The following is a 25121-nucleotide window of genomic DNA, read 5'->3' as shown; positions in this document are numbered from 1 at the left end:
ATCACTACTCTGCCTTCTACTGCTTGGAGAACATATTATGAGTTAAAATTCTTTCCACCACATTCCGACAGATCAGTTACATTCTACACCTTAACATAGTTGAGAATCAGGAGAGAACAATTCAAATTAAACTTACATTTGAAAGGCTTCAGTGAAGTTTCTTTGACTTGCTTTCCACCTGTATGAAAGCATTAACATTTAGGAAATAAGCAGAGGATGGGATTGGTAGATAAAAAGCATTAATAGATTCACTCCAGATGCTAGGCTAGAATATTGAGTTGTAAATGAGGGATTGTTTCTGAGTATTGATTCAATTAAGTAGTGTTGGACTGAGGAAGCTCAATTCAAAGTCTCACTCTCACATTGGCTCACTCTCACCCTCACATCTCACATCAGTATTCAATAAAACATTCCTGAATATTGAAGCTGAATTGAAACTTTACATTGGCCCAGTATTCAATAAAATGCCTGATAAAGTGGCTGTGCAGAGTCAATTGATATTCCTGCGACAGGTAACACAGGCATCCATTGCTGTCTACTTAAATGAAGCTCTGGTATCCCTGCAGGAAGGATTTGTATTCAGTGACGACTATTGGTGTCAGCCTAGTAGACATTGTTCCTGTAATTTTGTCTTGTTGATGCTAAGTTCATCTTCAGTGGACACCGCGTCCATTATACAGTGAAATTAAATATCAGATTCCCCTCCCTCCACATCAGACTGAGACAACACGCTTTCTCACTTACCATTCTGAAATGGAAAAATAACTTAATTGCTAACAATGAGATCAACAAGATAAATCATCTGACAAAATACTAGTTAATACTCACACTTGAGGTTTCCTCTAGTGATGTCTCATTTGATTTGCTTTGAGCCTGTGTGAAGAAATTTACATTTAGATCTTTATAACAGGAACTAAAGAAACATTTTGTAAAATAATTCATGTGTTAGAAGTCTCACTGTTGCTGAAGTGTATATGTGCTGTCAGTTACCTCAATACTGGTTTCATTGGACTGCTGCTCAGTCACTCTCGCTGTCAATGGTCTTCAGACCTTCACACTCCACATCAACGTCAGCCACTTTATCAGAAAAATATTCCACACGGCTTTTGCAAAACCCTTTCTCCTGTGAAAATAAAGCATAATGCAGGGAAATTATTCACCGATCAAAAATCAACTCTGAATCAAAGTAATTAAAATATAACTAAATTTACAGGCTTTTTGTAATATAATTCAGTATGTATGGTACTGAATTAATTCAATTATATAATCTACAAATATATCACTTTCTATGATGTTGCTCATTCCACACAAAAATTCTAATAGTTTACAATATAACTCTGGACTCACAGCAATGTTCTTAGGGTGGAAGGTGCAACTGGGATCATCGAATTCCTGTCCAGAATTCTTGGAGCAGACAGTTTCTTTCACGGAGAATGTTAAATCCACATTGTATGACAGTTTACCCGTGCGATAGGTCTGTTGAAAAGAAAACAGTTTATTGATGTATTATTCTATCTGCTGTTCTTACAATTATCTGATCAAGTTTAGATCTACACAGGTATTTGCTTCAGCAGATGATTACATTGGCTGTGCTAATATCATCACCCAAAATGAGCAAAAGACTTAAATAGCCCAAAGGTAAAATTCCAACCTTAATTCCAAATCAAGAGTCTAGTCTGAGATTCAAGATTTAAATACAGATTTGGGACTTAAATTCTTGATCAAATATTCATTGAAAACTGTGTGAAATAATAGAGCACATTTTTAGTAATTTAACCCTCATGTTTAAACCTTATCTGAACTCATACTTATCTCATACTTCTAATCAGACGGTATGAGGCTATTTAACCCATCAGGCCTATGCTGGCACACAGCAGAACAATCCCATCTGTCCTATTCCCCCTCTTTATATTCCCCTCCAACCCTTCAACTGATTCTCACCCTCATATGCTCACCTCTTCCCCTTTGATTCTATTTGCCATGAACCTCCTCTGGGGATAATTTATAGTAGCCAATTAACTTGCACTCAGATACATCCTTACAAAACATAGCGTGTGAAATACAATTAAACAGGGCACACTTACAGTTGTTACACCTCTCCTGATGATAGCACACAGGTTGGTGATCTCAGTGATTTCATTCAGTTTTGCAACAGAGGCTCGCAGAGCATCCTTGGTGCTTGGCACTCCTGCAGAGAGAGAAGGAAATTTGTACAAGACATTCAAACAAGCGTCGGTGAAGTATTTTTACACATTGGTGAATCATCACTGACTGAAGCTCATTGCCAGTAACCCATTGCTCTCTGAGATCCTCCCTCTCCCCAGTACCTACCTGAGCAGTGGAGGATCTGCACGGCAGCGATGGTAAGGAGGAAGGATTTCATTCTGCCTCATGTAGGATCAGCTGGCTGTGTTTTCAAAGTAAAATTGCTGCTTCTCTCTCTCGATCTGCCTTCACCTCGCTGCCTTCGGTCTTTATATCCAGCTCCTCAACCACATTCAAACACTGACTCATGTTTGATCAGCTTGTTAATCGTGGTCACCGGAACCAGATGAAATGTTGGCTGTGATTACGGGCAGAGCTTCCTCCAAGTATCGTCATCATGTTTAGATTTTTAATTCAATGCAATTCAATTTTATATCCATAGCACATTTAAAACAACTCGTTGACCAAAGTGATTTACATCGGTGCTGGTGCTAACTTGCTACAAATAGAGGTACATAGATCTAACAATACATACATAAATACATACATACAGCGCTCCCTCTGAGGACCTCAAGAAACGCTTGTGAGTAGAAATATGTTATAACTCTAGAGTTAAAAGAGTTAAGATTTGGCGGTAATAGTATGAAATCAGGTTTGATGCCTCAAAATGTAAAATAGTAAATTCTCAGGATAAGAAACAATCAACACTGATTTGCACAAAACCGCTTCACAAATATATAAATTATTTATTTGCAGTGCACTGCCAAAACAATGGGAATGATTTGGAATTTCCAGAATACTGCTGCAGGAAAAATGAGCCATGTCAGAAACCTAAAGGAGCTGGTCCTGACTCAGAAAACGAGGTGGAGTCACCACTGCAGTCTACGTCATTGGTGCCGAAGTGGAGATGATCAACGATTCTAATTCCTAGGCATATATATCACCAACAATTAGTTCTGAGCCAACCACATTGAAGCTACGGAAGGATAGCAAACCAATGCCTCAACTTTATAAGTTCATAGGTTAAATGGGTAAAATCAGGCCATGTGGTCCACAAGTCTATTCCCCATTTCAATCATGGTTGATTCATCTTTCCCCTCAACCACCATTCTCCTAGCCTTCTCCCCGTAACATCTGACACCTTACTAATAAAGAATCTCCAACTCCTCCTTAAAAATATCCTTTTCAGCTATCTATGGCAATGAATTCACAGATAAACCTAAACACTGACTAAAGAAATTCTCCTCATCTCCTTTCTAAAGCTATTACCTGATCCTAGGACTTCCTATGAGTGGAAATATCCTCTCCACATTCACTCTATCCAGGCTTTTCACTATCGGTAAGTTTCAATGAGATCGCCCATCTGCTTCTAAACTCCAGCGAGTACAGGCCCCAGTGCTGTCAAAGGTGCATCATATGTTAACCCAATCAGTCCTGGGATCATTCTCATAAACCTCCTCAGGACGCTCTCGAATGCCAGCACATTCCTTCCTCAGATACTTCTTCAGAAGTGTTAGGACATTCATCATATTTCAAATAAACCTTAGTAATGACTACATAATGCACCGTGGAAACCATCGTATAAAGAAAGATCAAAGCGTGGTTTGTCGACAGCTCTGCACAGGACCACATGAAAGCTGAGAGAGGTCATGAACGGAACCCCAAAATGCCAAGTAACACTTGCATTCATCCACCATTGCCCCAGTGAGGCTATCTACCACTTCTTACTGGCTGGGAAAGCAGCGAAACACAATCAAGATCCAACTCACATTTCGGTCATTCCCTCTTCCCCCGGCTCCATCTACAGTCTATACAAAAGTGTGAAAGCACATACCATCAGATTCAAGGACAACTTCTTCCCAATTGTTATAAACTCTTGCACAACCCCTCATCTGCTAGGGATGAACACCTGATTCTCCAATCCATCTTGTGGTGCTTGTTATATACTTAATCCACACTTTCCAGTAGCTGTCACGCTATATTGTGCATTCTGTTTATTGGTGTGGATATGATATGGTGTGGATATCAGAGTTGAGTTTTGATATGGGTCAAGAATCTATAGGGCTTAATCATCGTATTTACTGAAAACAGGACAATTAAATTCTTATTGCAACAGAATAACCGGCCTTGACACTGTCGACAAAATACATTGTGATGCATCCTGATAGGATACTTTCTACGGTGCATATGTAGCAATTACTGGGAATTATTTTTAAATATCGAATGTCTTTACTCTTCTGATGAAGTAGACTCCTCAAGGACACTGGTTCATGTTTGCTCAACTTGTTGATTGTGGGCACCAGATCCAGATGAAACTGTGGGCTGAGATGTGGGCAGAGCTTCCTCCAAGTATCGTCATCATGTTTACACTTGGTGGAATAGTATGAAATCAGGTTTTATTCCTCAGCATATGAAATATTAAGTTTGCAGAGGTGAAAAAATACTGAACTCTAATTTGTACAAAGCTGCCTTGTAGCTAAATTGATTTTTGGAATATTTTATTTGCAGTACATTGCCAATACCCCAGAAATGACCTGGAATTATCAAAATACCACAGCAGGAAACATGAGCAATGTCAGCAAACCAAAGGAGCTGGTTAATGACATCAGAATATAAGATGCATTACCCACCATAGTCTATGTTAATGTGCTGAACTGGAGATGATCAACGGATTCACAACTCCTCGGAGGAGAGTTCATCTACAATTTGTTCTGGCCAATCACATTTACAGATTGTATACTGGCACAGAGGTAGAGTTGCGGTCTTTACAGTGCCAGAGACCCGGGTTCCTGACCCCTGGTGCTGTCTTTATGGAGTTTCTACATACTCCCTGTGACTGCGTGGTCCTTTTCCTCCTGGCCATTGAGTGAATGTACTCTATTCTTCTTGCTATGGTAATAATCTACAGATTCTTAGCGTGCTCTCCTAACATTCGCATTAACTCGGCAATCAGTTTATTATTTACTATTTTGATTTTGGTCTTTAATTCTGGCTGTGCCAAAAAAGGTAAGTAATTTCTCTGTGTGCACCCTGCCAAAGCCATGGCCCAGGGATCACACGGGAGCATAGAGGATAGAGCTGCTGTCTCAAATTTCCAGTGACTGGGTTCAATTCTGACCCTGGTTGCTGTCTATGTGGAGTTTGCTTGTTCTACATTTGATCCTGTGAGCCCCCCTCACATCTCTAGTTTCCTTGGAAATTTCAAAAATGTTTGAATCATTTTGTAATTTACCCCTTGTATGTGGATGATTGGTAGAATGTGGGGAGAATAAAATGTGTTAGTGGAGGGTTGCGGTAAGTGTGCCTTGTCCATGCAGTATCTCTCCAGAACTCCATCAGTTGGGAGTGAGGGCACGGCTGGATGTGAGGGGTAGAGGTCTGTACAGCCTTTAGAGTTTAGAGAGAAGCAGCCAAACTGGCCCCTGTTCATCCCCCGAGGACCGGAGAACCAGAGAGGAGGATGGAGGGAGCCGGCGACGGCGGTTGTGAGAGCGAGGGCCGGTAAGAGCTGTATTGTATTTGACAAAATGGTGCCAAAACTTACATGCGCTCTCAGAGGACTATATTTATGCTCTTTGTATTAATCACTGATTATTTTTAGGTATGGCGTAGCTTACTGAATTGTATGCAGAAATAATAAAATTCACTGTAAATTTGTACATGTGACAATATAGAAGCATTGACCATTGAAAATTGATCGAGCATGATTACACCAAGATTCATACGGCTACATGTTCAACGTAATTTCTCTGCTTTTGCTTCATGCCCCTATGGAAATTAGTCCAATTGTCTTGAACTCTGCCTCTTGTGCCTCCGCCACCACAATTGCTACTTTCAGTGAACTGTCAATCAACACATGAGGACCTGTTTACATCTCTTAGACCCATTTTTTGATATTACTTGGTTTTCTTATTCTTTAGAAAACCTTCCTGCACTTCCCTATGAATTTCTTTCAAGTGGATCGTAAAGTGGGATCTGAGCAACACTGCTATCCTTGGGAGTTGAAATGACATGAGCTTGTGAGCGTTGTAAAAATATAGAATGAATGAATGATTCAGTTTATTGGTCAAGTATTCACATACAAGGAATTGACCCTTGATGCTCCGCCCGCAAGTGATAACATGACATACAGTGACAGTTAGGAATGGCACAGAAAACAATAAACGTTAATAACGAAACATTATTGATTAAACTTTTGAGTTAATTAAAATACCAGAGCAAAGGGAGCTACAGATTTTGGTTAATGAGCTACTAGTCGTGGAAAAAGGTATTTTTATGTCTGGCTGGCAACTTTGACAGTCTGGTGTCGCCTTCCAGAGGGAAGTAATTCAAAGAGTTTGTGGCCAGGGTGAGAGGAGTCAGAGATGATATTCCCTGCTAGCTTCCTGGCCCTTGCGGTGTACAGTTCATCAATGGAGGGAAGGTTGCAACCAATAACATTCTCAGCTGATCACCAAACCATGATGGAGAAGGTGAGGCCAGACTCTATGATGGCCCTATAGAATTGGACCATCATTGGCTGTGGCAGATTGTGCTTCCTCAGCTTCCGCAGGTAGTACATCCTGTGTTGGGCCTTTTTGACTGTGGAGTCAATGGACAAAAGGACAAAGGACAAAGGACATTTATTGTCACATGCACGAATTGGTGCATTGAAATTGAATTACCATGCAGCACACAAATAAGATAAACACAACACTTTAGAGTTTAACATAAAACATAAAAACATCCCCCACAGCGGAATCAACATTTCCCACTGTGAGGGAAGGCACCAAAGTTCAGTCCTCTTCCTCAGTTCACCTGTGGTCGGGGCCTATTGAGGCCTCTGTAGTCATTGCTACCGGCCCGATGTTTCAGGCCCTCGAACACTCTCAGCGGCCCTGAGCCTCCAAATCGGCCACTTCCTGCCGGAGACTGCGGCTTCCGAAATCCACAGGCCTAGCTGGGCGGTGATCTCGCAGGTGACCTCGCGAGAGATTCCAGGGCTCCGCGATGTTAAAGTCAGCGAGAGCGCCGTCCCAGTAAGGCATCGCTCGCTACGTGATGAAATCCAGTGATGCGCCACCACTGCTGAAGCTGAGGGTCTGGCCTGTCTCTGGCAGGAAATGCCGCGCCAATCCAGGTGGTAGGCTGCGTGGAGGGGCGCGAAGATGCGGCTCGGACAGGAAGTGACCAAGATCTCCATTATCTTAAATGGCCTCCCATTTAAGATCATTGGAGATGATAGTTCCCAGGAACTTAAAATAATCCACAGATGTGACCGAGGTGTTGTTGATGGTGAGTGGGATGACGGAAGGAGGAGCTCTCCTAAAGTCTACAATCAATTCCACTGTCTTAAGACCATTGAGCTCCATTTGTTGCGATGGCACCAGGATGCCAGCTGTGTCACTTCTGTCCCTCCCTATCCTGGATCAGTTCAATCAGGTTGGTACACAAAATTGCTGGGGAAACTCAGCGGGTGCAGCAGCATCTATGGAGCGAAGGAAATAGGCGACGTTCGGGCCGAAACCCTTCTTCAGACTGATGGGGGGTGGGGGGGGGGGGGAAAGAAGGAAAAGGGGAGGAGGAGGAGGAGCCCGAGGGCAGGCGGATGGGAGGGTGGGAGGAGACAGCTAGAGGGTTAAGGAAGGGGAGGAGACAGCAAGGGCTAGCAAAATTGGGAGAATTCAATGTTAATGCCATACGGACGCAAGGTCCCCAGACGGAATATGAGGTGCTGTTCCTCCAATTTCCGCTGTTGCTCACTCTGGCAATGGAGGAGACCCAGGACAGAGAGGTCGGATTGGGAATGGGAGGGGGAGTTGAAGTGCTGAGCCACCGGGAGTTCAGGTAGGTTATTGCGGACTGAGCGGAGGTGTTCGGCGAAACGATCGCCCAACCTACGCTTGGTCTCCCCGATGTAAATCAGCTGACATCTAGAGCAGCGGATGCAGTAGATGAGGTTGGAGGAGATACAGGTGAACCTTTGTCGCACCTGGAACGACTGCTTGGGTCCTTGAATGGAGTCGAGGGGGGAGGTGAAGGGACAGGTGTTGCATTTCTTGCGGTTGCAACGGAAAGTGCCCGGGGAGGGGGGTGGTGCGGGAGGGAAGGGAAGAATTGACGAGGGAGTTGCGGAGGGAGCGGTCTTTGCGGAAGGCAGACATGGGGGGAGATGGGAAGATGTGGCGAGTGGTGGGGTCACGTTGGAGGTGGCGGAAATGGCGGAGGATTATGTGTTGTATTTGCCGGCTGGTGGGGTGAAAGGTGAGGACCAGAGGGACTCTGCCCTTGTTGTGAGTGCGGGGATGGGGAGAGAGAGCAGTGTTACGGGGTATGGATGAGACCCTGGTGTGAGCCTCATCTATGGTAGCGGAGGGGAATCCCGTTCCCTGAAGAACGAGGACATTTCCGATGCCCTGGTATGGAATGTCTCATCCTGGGAACAGATGCGGCGTAGGCGGAGGAATTGGGAGTAGGGGATGGAGTCTTTACAGGGGGCAGGGTGGGAAGACGTGTAGTCTAGATAGCCATGTGAGTCAGTGGGTTTGTAATGTATGTCGGTCAGGAGTCTGTCCCCTGCGATGGAGATGGTGAGGTCAAGGAATGGTAGGGAAGTGTCGGAAATCGTCCAGGTGTATTGGAGTGCCGGATGGAAGTTGGTGGTGAAGTGGATGAAGTCAGTCAGTTGTGTGTAGGTGCAGGAGGTGGCCCCAAAGCAGTCGGCAATGTAACGGAGGTAGAGGTCGGGGATGGGGCCCTGGTACGTCTCGAACAAGGATTGTTCAACGTACCCGACAAAGAGGCAGGCGTAGCTGGGGCCCATGCGTGTGCCCATAGCTACGCCTTGTGTTTGGAGGAAATGGGAGGAGTCAAATGTAAAGTTGTTGAGGGTGAGGACCAACTCCGCTAAGTGGAGGAGAGTGTCAGTGGCTGGGTATAGGTTGCCCCTCTGGTCGAGGAAGAACCGGAGGGCTCCGAGGCCATCCTGGTGGGGGATGGAGGTGTAGAGTGACCGGACATCCATGGTGAAGATGAGGGTGTGAGGGCCCTGAGAGTGGAATGCGTGGAGGCGGCGGAGAGTGTCTGATGTGTCTAGAACATAGGTGGGGAGGGATTTGACCAAGGGGGATAGGATGGAGTCAAGGTATGTGGAGATGAGTTCGGTGGGGCACGAACACGCAGAGACAATGGGTCTGCCGGGAGAGCCGGGTTTGTGGATTTTGGGGAGAAGGTAAAACGGGCCGTGCGGGGCTGGGGAACGATGAGTTTGGAAGCTTGGTCGGGCAGGGCGTGGGAATTGATGAAGTCGGTGATGGTGCTTGAAATGGTGGCCTGGTGCTCGTCAGTGGGGTCATGGTCCAAGGGTAAGTAGGAGGAGGTGTCCGAGAGTTGGCGCGTGGCCTCAGCTTTGTAGAGATCGACGCGCCAGACTACCACGGCACCTCCCTTGTCGGGTGGTTTGATGACCCAATCTGGGTTTTTGCGGAGTGATTCAATGGCAGTGCGTTCAGAGGGGGAAAGATTAGAGTGAGACAGGGGGGTGGAGAAGTTGAGGCGGTTGACGTCGCGGCGGCAGTTCTGGATAAAGAGTTCCAGAGCCGGGACTTTATGAGGTGGGTTCCACGAGGAGGGGGTGCGTTGGAGACGGGAAAAGGGGTCATCATTGGGGGGCGAGGACTCCTTCCCATGGAAGTGCGCTGTGAGGCGGAGACGACGGTAGAAGCGCTCCAAGTCATGGTGGGCGCGGAACTCATTGAGATGGGGACAGAGGGGGACAAAGGTAAGACCTCTGCTGAGGACAGACCATTGGGTGGGGGAGAGGGGGAGGTCGGGGGGGATGGTGAACACCCGGCAGGGGTGGGAGTTGGGGCCAGAGGAAGGCAGGTGGGTAGACTGGGGACGGGGCGATGTGTGGGGGGGGGGGGGTTGTGGGTGTTGGAGGAGTGGTGGGTGGTCAGGGGGTGGGGGGGAGAGAGGGCTGTAATGTGGGTGGGGAAGAGCGGGGGTGACATGGTTGGGGGGGGATGGGGGAGGGTCAGTGGAGCAGCCACTGAGGTTAGCAAGACTGGGCAGATGGGCGCTAGGACCCAGTGGAGTTAAGTCCAGTAGAGTGGGAGTAAGCAGCGTGGAGGCTGCAGGCCCAGTGCAGAGTCCAGGCTCCAGGTAAGGTGACGGCTGTGGGTTGCTGGAGGGGGGTGGAGTGGCGCGGGTCAACGGACCCGATGGTCGGAGTCGAGTGGCGCGGGTCACCGGACCGATGGTCGGAGTCGAGTGGCGCGGGTCACCGGACCCGATGGTCGGAGTCCAGTGGTGGTTGAGTCGGGGTCCGCGGGCGATGCGTGGGTGGTCCCGGTGGGCGGAAGGTCGGCGGGTCGGCGGCGAGATGAATCGGGTGCGTTGCGGTGGCCATGTTGGGGGCGCCCCGGTATGGCGGCGATGCCGGGTAGGTCGGGTCCGGCGGCCATGTTGGGTGGGTCGGGTCCGGCGGCCATGTTGGGTGGGTCTGGTCCGGTCCGGCGGCGATGCCGGGTAGGTCGGGTCCGGCGGCCATGTTGGGTAGGTCGGGTCCTGCGGCGATGTCGGAGGAATCGGCGAGGGGGAGAAAGTCCGAGTTACCGTAGAAGCTGCGAGGCTGGGCGTCATCGGTCGGCAGGTGAGGGTCGGCGGCGGCATCGATGTGGAGGTCGGTGAAGGCGGCGTCCCGGTGAGTATGGAAGTCGCTCCTAGTGGCCAAGATGGCGTCGCGGGACTCGGGCAGGCGATGCGGGCCAGAGTTGGGGCCCGGAGTCTGCGGGCGGTTCAATCAGGGTTGTGTTGTCCACAAACTTGAGAAGCTTGACAGAGGAGTCAGTGGAGGTGTAGTCATTGGTGAAGAAAAGAGAGAGGAGTGTATGCAGCCTTGCAGTGCTCCTATGCTGATGGTCTGCGGGTCCGAGATGTGCTTTCCCAGCCTCACATGCTGCTTCCTGTCTGTCAGGAAGCTGGTGATCCACTGACAGAGGGGTTCAGGCATAGTCAACTTGTAAAGTTTGGAATGTAGTAGATCTGGCACAAAGGTGTTGAATGCAGAGTTAAAATCTACAAACATTATCCTTTCATAGGTCCCCTGGCGGTCTAGGTGCTGGAGGATGAAGTGCAGGCCCAGGGTGACTGCAACATCCACAGATCTATTGGCCCGATATGCAAACTGCAGAGGGTCCAGCAGAGGGTCCATGACATTGTTCAGTTTGGCCAGCACAAGCCTTTCAAGGGTTTCATGACTACAGATGTCAGTGCGACAGGCCTGTAGTCATTGCTGACTGTGTGAGCAGTTGCTATCACTGGATGACAGTCATCTTGTTGACGTTCACTGCCAATCATAACTTGCATCCACAACAGAAACTATTGGAATTGGATAAATAACAGTTTCTGATGAAATGCATGGCACAGAAATGCATGCTCACCAAGAAATCAAGTGTACTTTCTGCATATGGAAGCTATCCTTTGGTTAATTCCATAGATAGACGATGTGAAGACTTGAGCTTGAACTGACCCTGAAAATTGTTCAGAGTCCACAATCCCAGCAACAGGAATGTAATGGGGCCCACAGGATGAAATGTGGGATTTAGGAGTGGGTTGGTGGAGATATGCCAGCATGAATCACCTCTCAAAGAACTGCCCAGCTCAACACTCAGCTAAATGGTAAGCATTGGTTTATTGAGTTTGTCTGTTTACATTTTGTTAATATTTTTAATTAACTTCCAAATGTTTAAAACAATTCTCCCACTCAACTACATATCGGAGGCAATTTACAGCGGGTAATTAACCCAACGACCTGCACATCTTTGGGAGGCGTGAGGAAACTGGAGCACCCTGGGAACCGCAAGCAGTCACAGGGAGAGCACACAAACTCCACATAGACAGCACCAGAAGTCAAGTTTATCTCGGTTCACTTTAACTGTGAATCAGCAGCTCTACCCGCTGCATGGTTTTACAGTGTTGAAGAATTCACCCACTGAACAAGAGAAAATATTCAAGCTGCAGCTTTGAGGAAAAAACTCAATTCAATAATATCTAATCCTTAAATACACCCAACCCATCTCTCATTGGCCCCAAAATCGAATTATTTAAAACATGTAATTGTTGAAGACTTTAAAAAGCTAACGTAAGACATGAATGTCAAACTACTCAAATAAATCAATCTTGCTGCAAGTGAAATAAGCTATCTAGGATGCTGTGCCTGACGTTAATATAGAGCAGCAAATAGTCCAACACATGAGGAATTTGCCAGACGGTGAAGCTCCCACATCAGGAGTCCGACTGGACAAGGGAGCGAACGGCTGACGCGAGCACAATGACTGGATGAACCTCTGTAGATCAGTGACATGCTAAACAAATTCCGGGAGCAAAACCATGAATATTTCTTAATAATTTTATTTAGATCCACAATGTATTAAATAATAAAAAACAGCAATAAAACAGAATATTTACAATCAGTAGAATTTCCCAGTTACAGCGATATGTACAGTCAGGAGCTCCAGGCCCCTGTACTTGTATATGGGCAAGTACAGTACAGGTGACAGTGTCTTGTTTATTTTGAATGAGGTCTTCTTGTGTTCACACTGAGTTCAGGTTCTCAGAGGTTTCATTCATGGTTCGTGTCTCCCTCTTGAGGACTCATTCCCTTGTTTGAAGACTCCTCCTGAGATAATTCTGTTGACTTGCTTTTCATCTGTTTGACAAAATAAATAATTACAATTTTAATATCATGTCCAGACGCAAAGTTTATATTATTTTAGTTTATAAATGGTTATTGGAACCAGTCAGAATTGTAAGTGCTGTAACTTCGTAGTAAACACTTTACAAGCTGAGTTGCAGTAAAATATTGATATACTGGGGCTTTGAGATAAATTATTAAGGTAATAGAGGTGATTTCATCATCAGTTGGTCATGGCTGTGCTGACCTCCACCTGCATCCCACTCGCACTCTCCCAGAACAGGTAATTATACTCTGTTAAATCTTGACAATCTCTGGGATGCTCCCCTAATGAAGCTGGTGGTTATATGTCCACACACCAGGATTGTCCTCAAGGAGATTGCCTTTTCTAATTCTAGTTCACAATTAAGTGACAACCAAACTTACACAGGGTGAAGTTGGCAATCCTCAGCATCTGAACATCCAGAAGCACTTGTGCAACGTATCCACTCCCCATCTTTCTAATGAGTATGGTTAGTAATGTAATAAAGAGAAGCCTGACCAAGCTTCTTTATCTTCATCATTGATATGGATTCCCTGATTATACTTACATTGGAAGTCTCCTCGATTGATGTCTCTTCTGACTTGTCTTTTACCTGTGAAAAATTTGATATTTATATATTCAGTATTAAATAATATAGACTGTAAAGTAACCGCTGAACAAAACCTTTAATGAATTAATTATGATGCCACTTATATCAAGGCAAATCAGGATTTGAGAATCTATGTTGGAGTGGGAATGTCCTCATTAAATATTTGCATTCGCTCTGCTTAATGAAGCCTGGATAACATGAGGAGTGGGGTCAGTGGAGCCAATTCAACAATTCCCCCTCAGCCCAACTTCCCCAGTATAATCAAACAATATTTTGAACTGCATCCTCTTTTCCAACATAGTTCAAACCAAGATATTAAACAATATCAGAAAGATAATTTGAGAAGGTTTCTGCTGATACTCACATCGTCTGGATCCTCGAGTGATGCTTCTGTTGATTTGGATTTGTCCTGTTTGGAAATAATATTATATACTTAGTACAGAACAATTATTAGTATTTTTTGAAAATATATGAACTGCTATCAGGCTTCTGAAACAATCACCTCTTTCTCACCCATTTCCTGGAAGTGCTGCCACATACTCTTGATCCTAACTTTCCCCAATTCAGTTCATCTATTATTGTATTTTTAGTTTTTTCACAGCTTCAGATTGTACTACAGTTTTACGGTTTGTATAATGTTGTGTTCATCATTATTGAATGCATCTGAACAAGGAAATTCATTGCATCCTGATGTATATGACAATAGACTAATTTGTATCTGCAATTACCTGCATGCACAAGTATTAAATATTAATTTCTAATGGAGTTCTAATTCATTGTAAAGTTTCTGGTCATTTCAGACTAGTGGTTCGGTACAAGTGGATCAAGCCATTAGAAGGCAAAGGAAGGATATGTTTAATATAAGGAGTGAAGCAAAGGTTCACCAGGCTAGGTCCTGGAATGGTGCACCTGCCACATGATGAGAGACAGAGTAGGCTTAGACCTTTACAGGTGAGGTGATTGCCTCTCAATGAACATAATTATGATAATGTGTGGCAGGAGTGAGAGAGGGGATGTTTCGACTCAGGTGTCAAAACTTAAAGTAATGGATAGATCAATTAGGATTGAGCTGGGGAAGAACCTCTTCTCTGGGAGGTGGAATTTGGATCTCTCATCCCAGAGAACTAAGGAGACTCAGTCACTACGTTCAGTCAAGGGTTAGTGTTTCAGTTTAGTAAAGATGTGTTGAGGTGTTGAAGATAATATTCAAAGACCACTCACTACTCTGCCTTCTACTGTTTGGAATGAACATATTATGAGTTAAAATCTTTCCACCACATTCTGACAGATCAGTCTACATTCTACACCTTAATATAGTTGAGAATCATGAGAGAACAATTCACAAATTAAACTTACATTTGAAGATTCTTCCAGTGAAGTTTCTTCTGACTTGCTTTCCACCTGTATGAAAGCATTAACATTTAGGAAATAAGCAGAGGATGGGATTGGTAGATAAAAAGCATTAATAGATTCACTCCAGAAGCTAGGCTAGAATATTGAGTTGTAAATGAGGGATTGTTTCTGAGTATTGATTCAATTAAGTAGTGTTGGACTGAGGAAGCTCAATTCAAAGTCTCACTCTCACATTGGCTCACTCTCACCCTCACATCTCACATCAGTATTCAATAAAACATTCCTGAATATTGATTCAATGAAGTAGTGTTGAACTGAGGAAGCTGAATTAAAACTTTACATTGGCCCAGTATTCAATAAAATGCCTGGTAAAATGGCTGTGCAGAGTCAATTGATATTCCTGCGACAGGTAACACAGGCATCCATTGCCGTCTACTTAAATGAAGCTCTGGTATCCCTGCAGGAAGGATTTGTATTCAGTGACGACTATTGGTGTCAGCCTAGTAGACACTGTTCCTGTAATTTTGTCTTGTTGATGCTAAGTTCATCTTCAGTAGACACCGCGTCCATTATACAATGAAATTAAATATCAGAATCTCCTCCCTCCACATCAGACTGAGACAACACGCTTTCTCACTTACCATTCTGAATGGAAAAACTAACTTAATTGCTAACAATTGAGATCAACAAGATAAATCATCTGACAAAATACTATTTAATACTCACACTTGAGGTTTCCTCTAGTGATGTCTCATTTGACTTGCTTTGAGCCTGTGTGAAGAAATTTACATTTAGATCTTTATAACAGGAACTAAAGAAACATTTTGTAAAATAATTCATGTGTTAGAAGTCTCACTATTGCTGAAGTGTATAACTGTGCAGTTACCTCAATACTGGTTTCATTGGACTCTGTTGAGTCACTCTCGCTGTCAATGGTCTTCAGACCTTCACACTCCACATCAACGTCAGCCACTTTATCAGCAAAATATTCCACACGGCTTTTGCAAAACCCTTTCTCCTGTGAAAATAAAGCATAATGCAGGGAAATTATTCACCGATCAAAAATCAACTCTGAATCAAAGTAATTAAAATATAACTCAATTTACAGGCTTTTGTTTAATATAATTCAGTATGTATGGTACTGAATTAATTCAATTATATAATCTACAAATATATCACTTTCTATGATGTTGCTCATTCCACACAAAAATTCTAATAGTTTACAATATAACTCTGGACTCACAGCAATGTTCTTAGGGCGGAAGGTACAACTGGGATCATCGAATTCCTGTCCAGAATTCTTGGAGCAGACTGTTTCTTTCACGGAGAATGTTAAATCCACATTGTATGACAGCTTACCCGTGCGATAGGTCTGTTGAAAAGAAAACAGTTTAGTGATGTATTGTTCTATCTGCTGTTCTTACAATTATCTGATCAAGCTTAGATGTACACAGGTCTTTGCTTCAGCAGATGATTACATTGGCTGTGCTAATATCATCACCCAAAATGAGCAAAAGACTTAAATAGCCCAAAGGTAAAATTCCAACCTTAATTCCAAATCAAGAGTCTAGTCTGAGGTTCAAGATTTAAATACAGATTTGAGACTTAAATTCTTGATCAAATATTCATTGAAAACTGTGTGAAATAATAGAGCACATTTTTAGTAATTAAACCCTCACGTTTAAACCTTATCTGAACTCATACTTATCTCATACTTCTAATCAGACGGTATGAGGCTATTTAACCCATCAGGCCTATACTGGCACCCAGCAGAACAATCCCATCTGTCCTATTCCCCCTCTTTATATTCCCCTCCAACCCTTCAACTGATTCTCACCCTCACATGCTCACCTCTTCCCCTTTGATTCTATTTGCCATGAACCTCATCTGGGGATAATTTATAGTAGCCAATTAACTTGCACTCAGATACATCCTTACAAAACATAGCGTGTGAAATACAATTAAACCAGGGCACACTTACAGTTGTTACACCTCTCCTGATGATAGCACACAGGTTGGTGATCTCAGTGATTTCATTCAGTTTTGCAACAGAGGTTCGCAGAGCATCCTTGGTGCTTGGCACTCCTGCAGAGAGAGAAGGAAAGTTGTACAAGACATTCAAACAAGCGTCGGTGAAGTATTTTTACACATTGGTGAATTATCACTGACTGAAGCTCATTGCCAGTAACCCATTGCTCTCTGAGATCCTCCCTCTCCCCAGTACCTACCTGAGCAGTGGAGGATCTGCACGGCAGCGATGGTAAGGAGGAAGGATTTCATTCTGCCTCGTGTAGGATCAGCTGGCTGGGTTCTCAGAGTAAAATTGCTGCTTCTCTCTCTCGATCTGCCTTCACCTCGCTGCCCTCGGTCTTTATATCCAGCTCCTCAACCACATTCAAACACTGACTCATGTTTGCTCAGCTTGTTAATCGTGGTCACCGGAACCAGATGAAATGTGGGCTGTGATTACGGGCAGAGCTTCCTCCAAGTATCGTCATCATGTTTAGATTTTTAATTCAATGCAATTCAATTTTATTTCTATAGCACATTTAAAACAACTCTCGTTGACCAAAGTGATTTACATCGGTGCTGGTGCTAACTTGCTACAAACAGAGGTACATAGATCTAGCAATACATATATAAATACATACATACAGCCCTCCCTCTGAGGACATCAAGAAACGCTTGTGAGTAGAAATATGTTATAACTCTAGAGTTAAATGAGTCAAGATTTGGCTGTAAAAGTATGAAATCAGGTTTGATGCCTCAAAATGTGAAATAGTAAATTCTCAGGATAAGAAACAATCAACACTGATTTGCACAAAACCGCTTCACAAATATATAAATTTGGGGATTATTTATTTGCAGTGCACTGCCAAAACAATGGGAATGATTTGGAATTTCCAGAATACTGCTGCAGGAAAAATGAGCAATGTCAGCAAACTAAAGGAGCTGGTCACTGACTTCAGAAAACGAGGTGGAGTACCCACTGCAGTCTACGTCATTGGTGCCGAAGTGGAGATGATCAAACGGTTCCAATTCCTAGGCATATATATCACCAACAATTAGTTCTGAGCCGACCACATTGAAGCTACCGGAAGGAAAGCAAACCAATGCCTCAACTTTATAAGTTCATAGGTTAAATGGGTAAAATCAGGCCATTTGGTCCATCAAGTCTATTCCCCATTTCAATCATGGTTGATTCATCTTTCCACTCAACCCCATTCACCTACCTTCTCCCCGTAACATCTGACACCTTTACTAATAAAGAATCTCCAAACTCCTCCTTAAAAATATCCTTTTCAGCTATCTATGGCAATGAATTTCACAGATACACCTAACACTGACTAAAGAAATTCATCCTCATCTCCTTTCTAAAGCTATTACCCTGATCCTAGACTCTCCTATGAGTGGAAATATCCTCTCCACATTCACTCTATCCAGGCTTTTCACTATTCGGTAAGTTTCAATGAGATCGCCCATCATGCTTCTAAACTCCAGCGAGCACAGGCCCTGTGCTGTCAAAGGTGCATCGTATGTTAACCCAATCATTCCTGGGATCATTCTCATAAACCTCCTCAGGACGCTCTCGAATGCCAGCACATCCTTCCTCAGATACTCCTTCAGAAGTGTTAGGACATTCATCATATTTCAAATAAACCTTAGTAATGACTACATATGCACCGTGGAAACCATCGTATAAGGAAAGATCAAAGCGTGGTTTGTCGACAGCTCTGCACAGGACCACATGAAAGCTGAGAGAGTCATGAACGGAACCCAAAATGCCAAGTAAACTTGCCTTCATCCACCATTGCCCCAGTGACTCCATCTACACTTCTTACTGGCTGGTGAAAGCAGCGAACACAATCAAGATCCAACTCACATTTTGGTCATTCCCTCTTCCCCCGGCTTCCATCTAGCAGTCTATACAAAAGTGTGAAAGCACATACCATCAGATTCAAGGACAACTTCTTCCCAATTGTTATAAACTCTTGCACAACCCCTCATCTGCTAGGGATGAACACCCGATTCTCCAATCTATCTTGTGGTGCTTGTTATTTATTTAATCCACACTTTTCCAGTAGCTGTCACGCTATATTGTGCATTCTGTTTATTGGTGTGGATATGATATGGTGTGGATATCAGAGTTGAGTTTTGATATGGGTCAAGAATCTCTAGGGCTTAATCATCGTATTTACTGAAAACAGAACAATTAAATTCTTATTGCAACAGAATAACCGGCCTTGGCACTGTCGACAAAATACATTGTGATGCATCCTGATAGGATACTTTCTACGGTGCATATGTAGCAATTACTGGGAATTATTTTTAAAATATCGAATGTCCTTACTCTTCTGATGAAGTAGACTCCTCAAAGGACACTGGTTCATGTTTGCTCAACTTGTTGATTGTGGGCACCAGATCCAGATGAAACGTGGGCTGAGATTGTGGGCAGAGCTTCCTCCAAGTATCGTCATCATGTTTACACTTGGTGGGAATAGTATGAAATCAGGTTTTATTCCTCAGCATATGAAATATTAAGTTTACAGAGGTGAAAAAATACTGAACTCTAATTTGTACAAAGCTGCCTTGTAGCTTAATTGATTTTTGGGATATTTTATTTGCAGTACATTGCCAATACCCCAGAAATGACCTGGAATTATCAAAATACCGCAGCAGGAAACATGAGCAATGTCAGCAAATCCTTTGGAGCTGGTTAATGACATCAGAATATAAGATGCAGTACCCACCATAGTCTATGTTAATGTGCTGAACTGGAGATGATCAACGGATTCAAACTCCTCGGAGGAGAGTTCATCTACAATTTGTTCTGGGCCAATCACATTTACAGATTGCATACTGACGCAGAGGTAGAGTTGCAATCTATCCAATGCCAGAGAACCGGGTTCCTGACTCCTGCTGCTCTCTTTATGGAGTTTCTACATACTCCCTATGACTGCGTGGTCCTTTTCCTCCTGGCCATTGAGTGAATGTACTCTATTCTTCTTGCTATGGTAATAAACTACAGATTCTTAGCGTGCTCTCCTAACATTCGCATTAACTCGGCAATCAGTTTATTATTTACTATTTTGATTTTGGTCTTTAATTCTGGCTGTGCCAAAAAAGGTAAGTAATTTCTCTGTGTGCACCTTGCCAAAGCCATGACCCAGGGATCACACGGGAGAATAGAGGATAGAGCTGCTGTCTCAAATTTCCAGTGACTGGGTTCAATTCTGACCCTGGTTGCTGTCTATGTGGAGTTTGCTTGTTCTACATTTGTCCCTGTGAGCCCCCCTCACATCTCTAGTTTCCTTGGAAATATCAAAAATGTCTGAATCATTTTGTAATTCACCCCTTGTATGTGGATGATTGGTAGAATGTCGGGAGAATAAAATGTGTTAGTGGAGGGTTGCGGTAAGTGTGCCTTGTCCATGCAGTATCTCTCCAGAACTCCATCAGTTGGGAGTGAGGGCACGGCTGGATGTGAGGGGCGGAGGGCTGTGCAGCCTTTAGAGTTTAGAGAGAAGCAGCCAAACCGGCCCCTGTTCATCCCCCGAGGACCGGAGAACCAGAGAGGAGGATGGAGGGAGCCGGCGACGGCAGTTGTGAGAGCGAGGGTCGGTAAAAGCTGTATTGTAGTTGACAAAATGGCGGCAAAACCTGGCGACACTTACATGCGGTCTCAGCGGACTATATTTATGCTCTTTGTATTAATCACTGATTATTTTTAGGTATGGCGCAGCTTACTGAACTGTATGCAGAAATAATAAAATTCACTGTAAATTTGTACATATGACAATATAGAAGCATTCACCATTGAAAATTGATCAAGCATGATTACACCAAGATTCATACGGCTACATGTTCAACGTAATTTCTCTGCTTTTGCTTCATGCCCCTATGGAAATGAGTCCAATTGCCTTGAACTCTGCCTCTTGTGCCTCCGCCACCACAATTGCTACTTTCAGTGAACTGTCAATCAACACATGAGGACCTGTTTACATCTCTTAGACCCATTTTTTGATATTACTTGGTTTTCTTATTCTTTAGAAAACTTTCCTGCACTTCCCTATGAATTTCTTTCAAGTGGATCGTAAAGTGGGATCTGTAGCAACACTGCTGTCCTTGGGAGTTGAAATGACATGAGCTTGTGAGCGTTGTAAATGTATAGAATGAATGAATGAATAAGTTTATTGGTCAAGTATTCACATACAAGGAATGACCCTGATGCTCCGCCCGCAATTGACAACATGACATACAGTGACAGTTAGGAATGGCACAGAAAACAATAAACGTTAATAACGAAACATTATTGATTAAACATGTGAATTAATTAAAATACCAGAGCAAAGGGAGGCTACAGATTTTTGGTTAATGAGCTTCTAGTCGTGAAAAAAGTTATTTTTATGTCTGGCTGTGGCAACTTTGACAGTCTGGTGTCGCCTTCCAGAGGGAAGTGATTCAAAGAGTTTGTGGCCAGGGTGAGAGGAGTCAGAGATGATATTCCCTGCTAGCTTCCTGGCCCTTGCAGTGTACAGTTCATCAATGGAGGGAAGGTTGCAACCAATAACATTCTCAGCTGATCACCAAACCATGATGGAGAATGTGAGGCCAGACTCTATGATGGCCCTATAGAATTGGACCATCATTGGCTGTGGCAGATTGTGCTTCCTCAACTTCCGCAGGTAGTACATCCTGTGTTGGGCCTTTTTGACTGTGGAGTCAATGGACAAAGGACAAAGGACAAAGGACATTTATTGTCACATGCACGAATTGCTGCAGTGAAATTTGAATTGCCATGCAACACACAAATAAGATAAACACAACACTTTAGAGTTTAACATAAAACATAAAAAACATCCCCCACAGCGGAATCAACATTTCCCACTGTGAGGGAAGGCACCAAAGTTCAGTCCTCTTCCTCAGTTCACCTGTGGTCGGGGCCTATTGAGGCCTCTGTAGTCATTGCTACCGGCCCGATGTTTCAGGCCCTCGAACACTCTCAGCGGCCCTGAGCCTCCAAATCGGCCACTTCCTGCCGGAGACTGCGGCTTCCGAAATCCACAGGCCTAGCTGGGCGGTGATCTCGCAGGTGACCTCGGCGAGAGATCCCAGGGCTCCGCGATGTTAAAGTCAGCGAGAGCGCCGTCCTCGACTGGAACGTCAACGACGCCCGCAGCTGGAAACGCCACAGACCACAGCTGCACGGTGTCAAGGTCGGCTATCCCAGGACTCCGGCGCTCCAACACGGCGACCCCAGTAAGGCATCGCTCGCTACACGATGAAATCCAGTGATGCGCCACCACTGCTGAAGCTGAGGGTCTGGCCTGTCTCTGGCAGGAAATGCCGCGCCAATCCAGGTGGTAGGCTGCGTGGAGGGGCGCGAAGATGCGGCTCGGACAGGAAGTGACCAAGATCTCCAATTATCTTAAATGGCCTCCCATTTAAGATCATTGGAGATGATAGTTCCCAGGAACTTAAAATAATCCACAGATGTGACCGAGGTGTTGTTGATGGTGAGTGGGATGAGGGAAGGAGGAGCTCTCCTAAAGTCTACAATCAATTCCACTGTCTTAAGACCATTGAGCTCCATTTGTCGCGATGGCACCAGGATGCCAGCTGTGACACTTCTGTCCCTCCCTATCCTGGATCAGTTCAATCGGGGTTGTGTTGTCCACAAACTTGAGAAGCTTGACAGAGGAGTCAATGGAGGTGCAGTCATTGGTGAAGAAAAGAGAGGGGAGTGTATGCAGCCTTGCGGTGCTCCTATGCTGAGGGTCTGCGGGTCCGAGATGTGCTTTCCCAGCCTCACATGCTGCTTCCTGTCTGTCAGGAAGCTGGTGATCCACTGACAGAGGGGTTCAGGCATAGTCAACTTGTAAAGTTTGGAATGTAGTAGATCTGGCACAAAGGTGTTGAATGCAGAGCTAAAATCTACAAACAAAATCCTTTCATAGATCCCCTGGTGCTGGAGGATGAAGTGCAGGCCCAGGTTGACTGCAACATCCACAGATCTATTGGCCCGATATGCAAACTGCAGAGGGTCCAGCAGAGGGTTCATGACATTGTTCAGCTTGGCCAGCACAAGCCTTTCAAGGGTTTCATGACTACAGATGTCAGTGCGACAGGCCTGTAGTCATTGCTGACTGTGTGAGCAGTTGCTATCACTGGATGACTGTCATCTTGTTGACGTTCATTGCCAATCATAACTTGCATCCTCAACAGAAACTATTGGAATCGGATAAATAACAGTTTCTGATGATATGCATGGCACAGAAATGCATGCTCACCAAGAAATCAAGTGTACTTTCTGCATATGGAATCTATCCTTTGGTTAATTCCATAGATAGACGATGTGAAGATTTGAGCTTGAACTGACCCTGAAAATTGTTCAGAGTCCACAATCCCAGCAACAGGAATGTAATGGGGCCCACAGGATGAAATGTGGGATTTAGGAGTGGGTTGGTAGAGATATGTCAGCATGAATCACCTCTCAAAGAACTACCCAGCTCAACACTCAGCTAAATGGTAAGCATTGGTTTATTGAGTTTGTCTGTTTACATTTTGTTAATATTTTTAATTAACTTCCAAAATGTTTAAAACAATTCTCCCACTCAACTACATATCGGAGGCAATTTACAGCGGGCAATTAACCCAACGACCTGCACATCTTTGGGAGGCGTGAGGAAACTGGAGCACCCAGGGCAACCGCAAGCAGTTACAGAGAGAACACACAAACTCCACATAGACAGCACCAGAAGTCAAGATTATCTCGGTTCACTTTAACTGTGAATCAGCAGCTCTACCCGCTGCATGGTTGTACAGTGTTGAAGAATTCACCCACTGAACAAGAGAAAATATTCAAGATGCAGCTTTGAGGAAAAAACTCAATTCAATAATATCTAATCCTTAAATACACCCAACCCATCTCTCATTGGCCCCAAAATCGAATTATTTAAAAAATGTAATTGTTGAAGACTTTAAAAAGCTAACGTAAGACATGAATGTCAAACTACTCAAATAATTCAATCTTGCTGCAAGTGAAATAAGTTATCTAGGATGCTGTGCCCGACGTTAATATAGAGCAGCAAATAGTCCAACACATGAGGAATTTGCCAGACGGTGAAGCTCCCACATCAGGAGTCCGACTGGACAAGGGAGGGAATGGCTGACGTGAGCATAATGACTGGATGAACCTCTGTAGATCAGTGACATGCTAAACAAATTCCAGGAACAAAACCATGAATATATCTTAATAATTTTATTTAGATCCACAATGTATTAAATAAAAAAAAACAGCAATAAAACAGAATATTTACAATCAGTAGAATTTCCCAGTTACAGTGATATGTACAGTCAGGAGCTCCAGGCCCCTGTACTTGTATATGGGCAAGTACAGTACAGGTGACAGTGTCTTGTTTATTTTGAATGAGGTCTTCTTGTGTTCACACTGAGTTCAGGTTCTCAGGAGTTTCATTCATGGTTCGTGTCTCCCTCTTGAGGACTCATTCCCTTGTTTGAAGGCTCCTCCTGAGATAATTCTGTTGACTTGCTTTTCATCTGTTTGACAAAATAAATAATTACAATTTTAATATCATGTCCAGACGCAAAGTTTAAATTATTTTAGTTTATAAATGGTTATTGGAACCAGTCAGAATTGTAAGTGCTGTAACTTCATAGTAAACACTTTACAAGCTGAGTTGCAGTAAAATATTGATATACTGGGGCATTGAGATAAATTATTAAGGTAATAGAGGTGATTTCATCATCAGTTGGTCATGGCTGTGCTGACCTCCACCTGCATCCCACTCGCAATCTCCCAGAACAGGTAATTATACTCTGTTAAATCTTGACAATCTCTGGGATGCTCCCCTAATGAACCTGGTGGTTATATGTCCACACACCAGGATTGTCCTCTAGGAGATTGCCTTTTCTAATTCTAGTTCACAATTAAGTGACAACCAAACTTACACAGGGTGAAGTTGGCAATCCTCAGCATCTGAACATCCAGAAGCACTTGTGCAATGTATCCACTCCCCATCTTTCTAATGAGTATGGTTAGTAATGTAATAAAGAGAAGCCTGACCAAGCTTCTTTATCTTCATCATTGATAAGGATTCCCTGATTATACTTACATTGGAAGTCTCCTCGATTGATGTCTCTTCTGACTTGTCTTTTACCTGTGAAAAATTTGATATTTATATATTCAGTATTAAATAATATAGACTGTAAAGTAACCGCTGTTTGGAAATAAT

General features: G+C 43.9%; 2 protein-coding genes across 2 annotated transcripts in view; one reads left to right on the top strand and one right to left on the bottom strand.

The window, feature by feature from the left end:
* Positions 1-25121, top strand: part of LOC116975434 (secreted phosphoprotein 24-like) — a 166744-nt gene that overhangs the window by 50974 nt on the left and 90649 nt on the right. The window lies entirely within an intron of this gene.
* Positions 12582-25121, bottom strand: part of LOC116975438 (secreted phosphoprotein 24-like) — a 30094-nt gene continuing 17554 nt past the window's right edge. Inside the window, exons 3-9 of the mRNA XM_033024561.1 lie at positions 16109-16237; positions 15752-15883; positions 15592-15636; positions 14869-14913; positions 13877-13921; positions 13471-13515; positions 12582-12895 (exon numbers count right to left, since the gene is read on the bottom strand). Coding sequence (XP_032880452.1) covers positions 12809-12895; positions 13471-13515; positions 13877-13921; positions 14869-14913; positions 15592-15636; positions 15752-15883; positions 16109-16237 — 528 coding nt within the window. The 3' untranslated portion in view covers positions 12582-12808. The remainder of the gene's footprint in view (positions 12896-13470; positions 13516-13876; positions 13922-14868; positions 14914-15591; positions 15637-15751; positions 15884-16108; positions 16238-25121) is intronic.

Source organism: Amblyraja radiata, chromosome 7 (assembly GCF_010909765.2).
Source record: "Amblyraja radiata isolate CabotCenter1 chromosome 7, sAmbRad1.1.pri, whole genome shotgun sequence".
Classification (NCBI taxonomy): Eukaryota; Metazoa; Chordata; class Chondrichthyes; order Rajiformes; family Rajidae; genus Amblyraja; species Amblyraja radiata.
This window is presented reverse-complemented; position numbering and strand designations above follow the sequence as displayed.